This window comes from Rhagoletis pomonella, unplaced genomic scaffold, assembly GCF_013731165.1.
Source record: "Rhagoletis pomonella isolate Grant_MI unplaced genomic scaffold, Rhpom_1.0 Rhpom_scaffold_00002, whole genome shotgun sequence".
NCBI classification, from domain to species: domain Eukaryota; kingdom Metazoa; phylum Arthropoda; class Insecta; order Diptera; family Tephritidae; genus Rhagoletis; species Rhagoletis pomonella.
Genome location: NW_023458556.1, coordinates 6376387 through 6377826, shown reverse-complemented (window position 1 = coordinate 6377826; position 1440 = coordinate 6376387). Strand labels below are relative to the sequence as shown.

The 1440-nt window shown below is 38.4% G+C and overlaps 1 protein-coding gene across 1 annotated transcript in view; it reads left to right on the top strand.

Annotated features, from left to right (window-relative positions):
- Positions 1–94: 94 nt before the first annotated feature.
- LOC118732938 (gamma-tubulin complex component 3) overlaps positions 95–1440 on the top strand; it is a gene marked incomplete at its 5' end in the record, with an annotated part of 32880 nt that continues 31534 nt past the window's right edge. The window contains 4 exon segments of the mRNA XM_036462068.1: positions 95–351; positions 563–796; positions 854–1155; positions 1210–1351. Coding sequence (XP_036317961.1) covers positions 95–351; positions 563–796; positions 854–1155; positions 1210–1351 — 935 coding nt within the window.

Sequence of the window (1440 nt, the reverse complement as noted above, 5' to 3'; positions counted from 1 at the left end):
GAAATAAAATTATGTTAAATTGTTTACGTGCGTATTTTGAAGGTATGTGTGTACATAACTCATACATATTGCATATTTTCTTTGGTTTTTGCAGGGGAAATTTTGCGACACGTTACACAGTACATATCCAATTGTCCGACAGCTTTGAGCTCAACATTGCCTTACGATGAAACTTCGTTACTGACGAAGATTACAAATCACCTTGATGCCACAGCCGCAAGAGCGGCGACCCCGACTGCGCCGTCCGCTGATGCAAAAACAACTGGTACTGGAAGTTCTGCTGAAGACTTGACAGGAATTGCAAGCAATAGCGCACTGTTTTTAAAGTTTCACGAACAATTGAAAGCATCAGTGAGTATAAACAATGTACCCTACAAGCAAAACGAAGAGTTTGCTTTGTATATTTTTAGATATTTTTTGGTGGTTTATGATAAATTATAAAAAACATAATTTTTTCTAATTTACAACTTTTTGCTTTTAAATCTAATTTGAAATTTAAGAGTACAATAGCAGATGTGACAATAGTTTTAAATATTTCACTTTTGTTATTCTTTTTCATAAGCTTCCGAATGAGCAAAAACGTACCGCTCTTCTGACATTCTTATATTTCATGGCGGACTCTAAGTATCCATCTGAGAATGGTTACAATAGCGGAGTCGGCAACAACCAGCGCAGTCATTTAATGCCCACAGCAAACTCTGCGCTTCAATCAATACGTTCTCATCTGATGCATAAATCTGTTGCTCAGGCGCAGTCGAACAATTCCACTCTTCCGTCGGCCACCAGATCACAACATGTAAGCCAGTATTAGAAACTAACAGTTCCAAATCTTGAACGTTTGTTTTTATTGCAGACAATGCTAACAGGGCGTGGTGCATTTAGCCGATTTACCCCTGAAAGCGATACGGCCGGTGGCAGTGTAGGGGGTAGCCATGGTACTCACTTTTCAACTCTGCGAGCGCACAGCAGTAAATCACTGGAACTCCAGCATAATCTCAACGATGACATAGTACAAAATATTATATACGCATTCACAGGAATACAAGGCAAATACCTTAAGAAGGACGTAATCTCAGGTCGTTTTAAATTGGATTCAAAAGCAAAAACTTTAAGCGTGGTGCAGGCTGGCATGTTGCTAAGGCTTTCTGAATTGGGGTATTTTTAGGGCTAATATAAATAGAATAGAACTTAGTAACTTTCTTATTTAAGCTATTTTCACGACTTGGTTCAGTCATACACGGATACCAAGAGCGGTTTGTGCCCCCTGGGTCTTATGGGACAAGGATTTGTTTCTGCGTTGAAAAATGAGTTGACTAGGTACTATGGTATGGTTGCTACTCTTCAGGAACAGGTATTAAATTATATATAATTTGATTTCATAGCAATAGCATTACGTTAATAATGGTTGCCTTTCAGCTTAATAGACAAAGAGATTTTGAG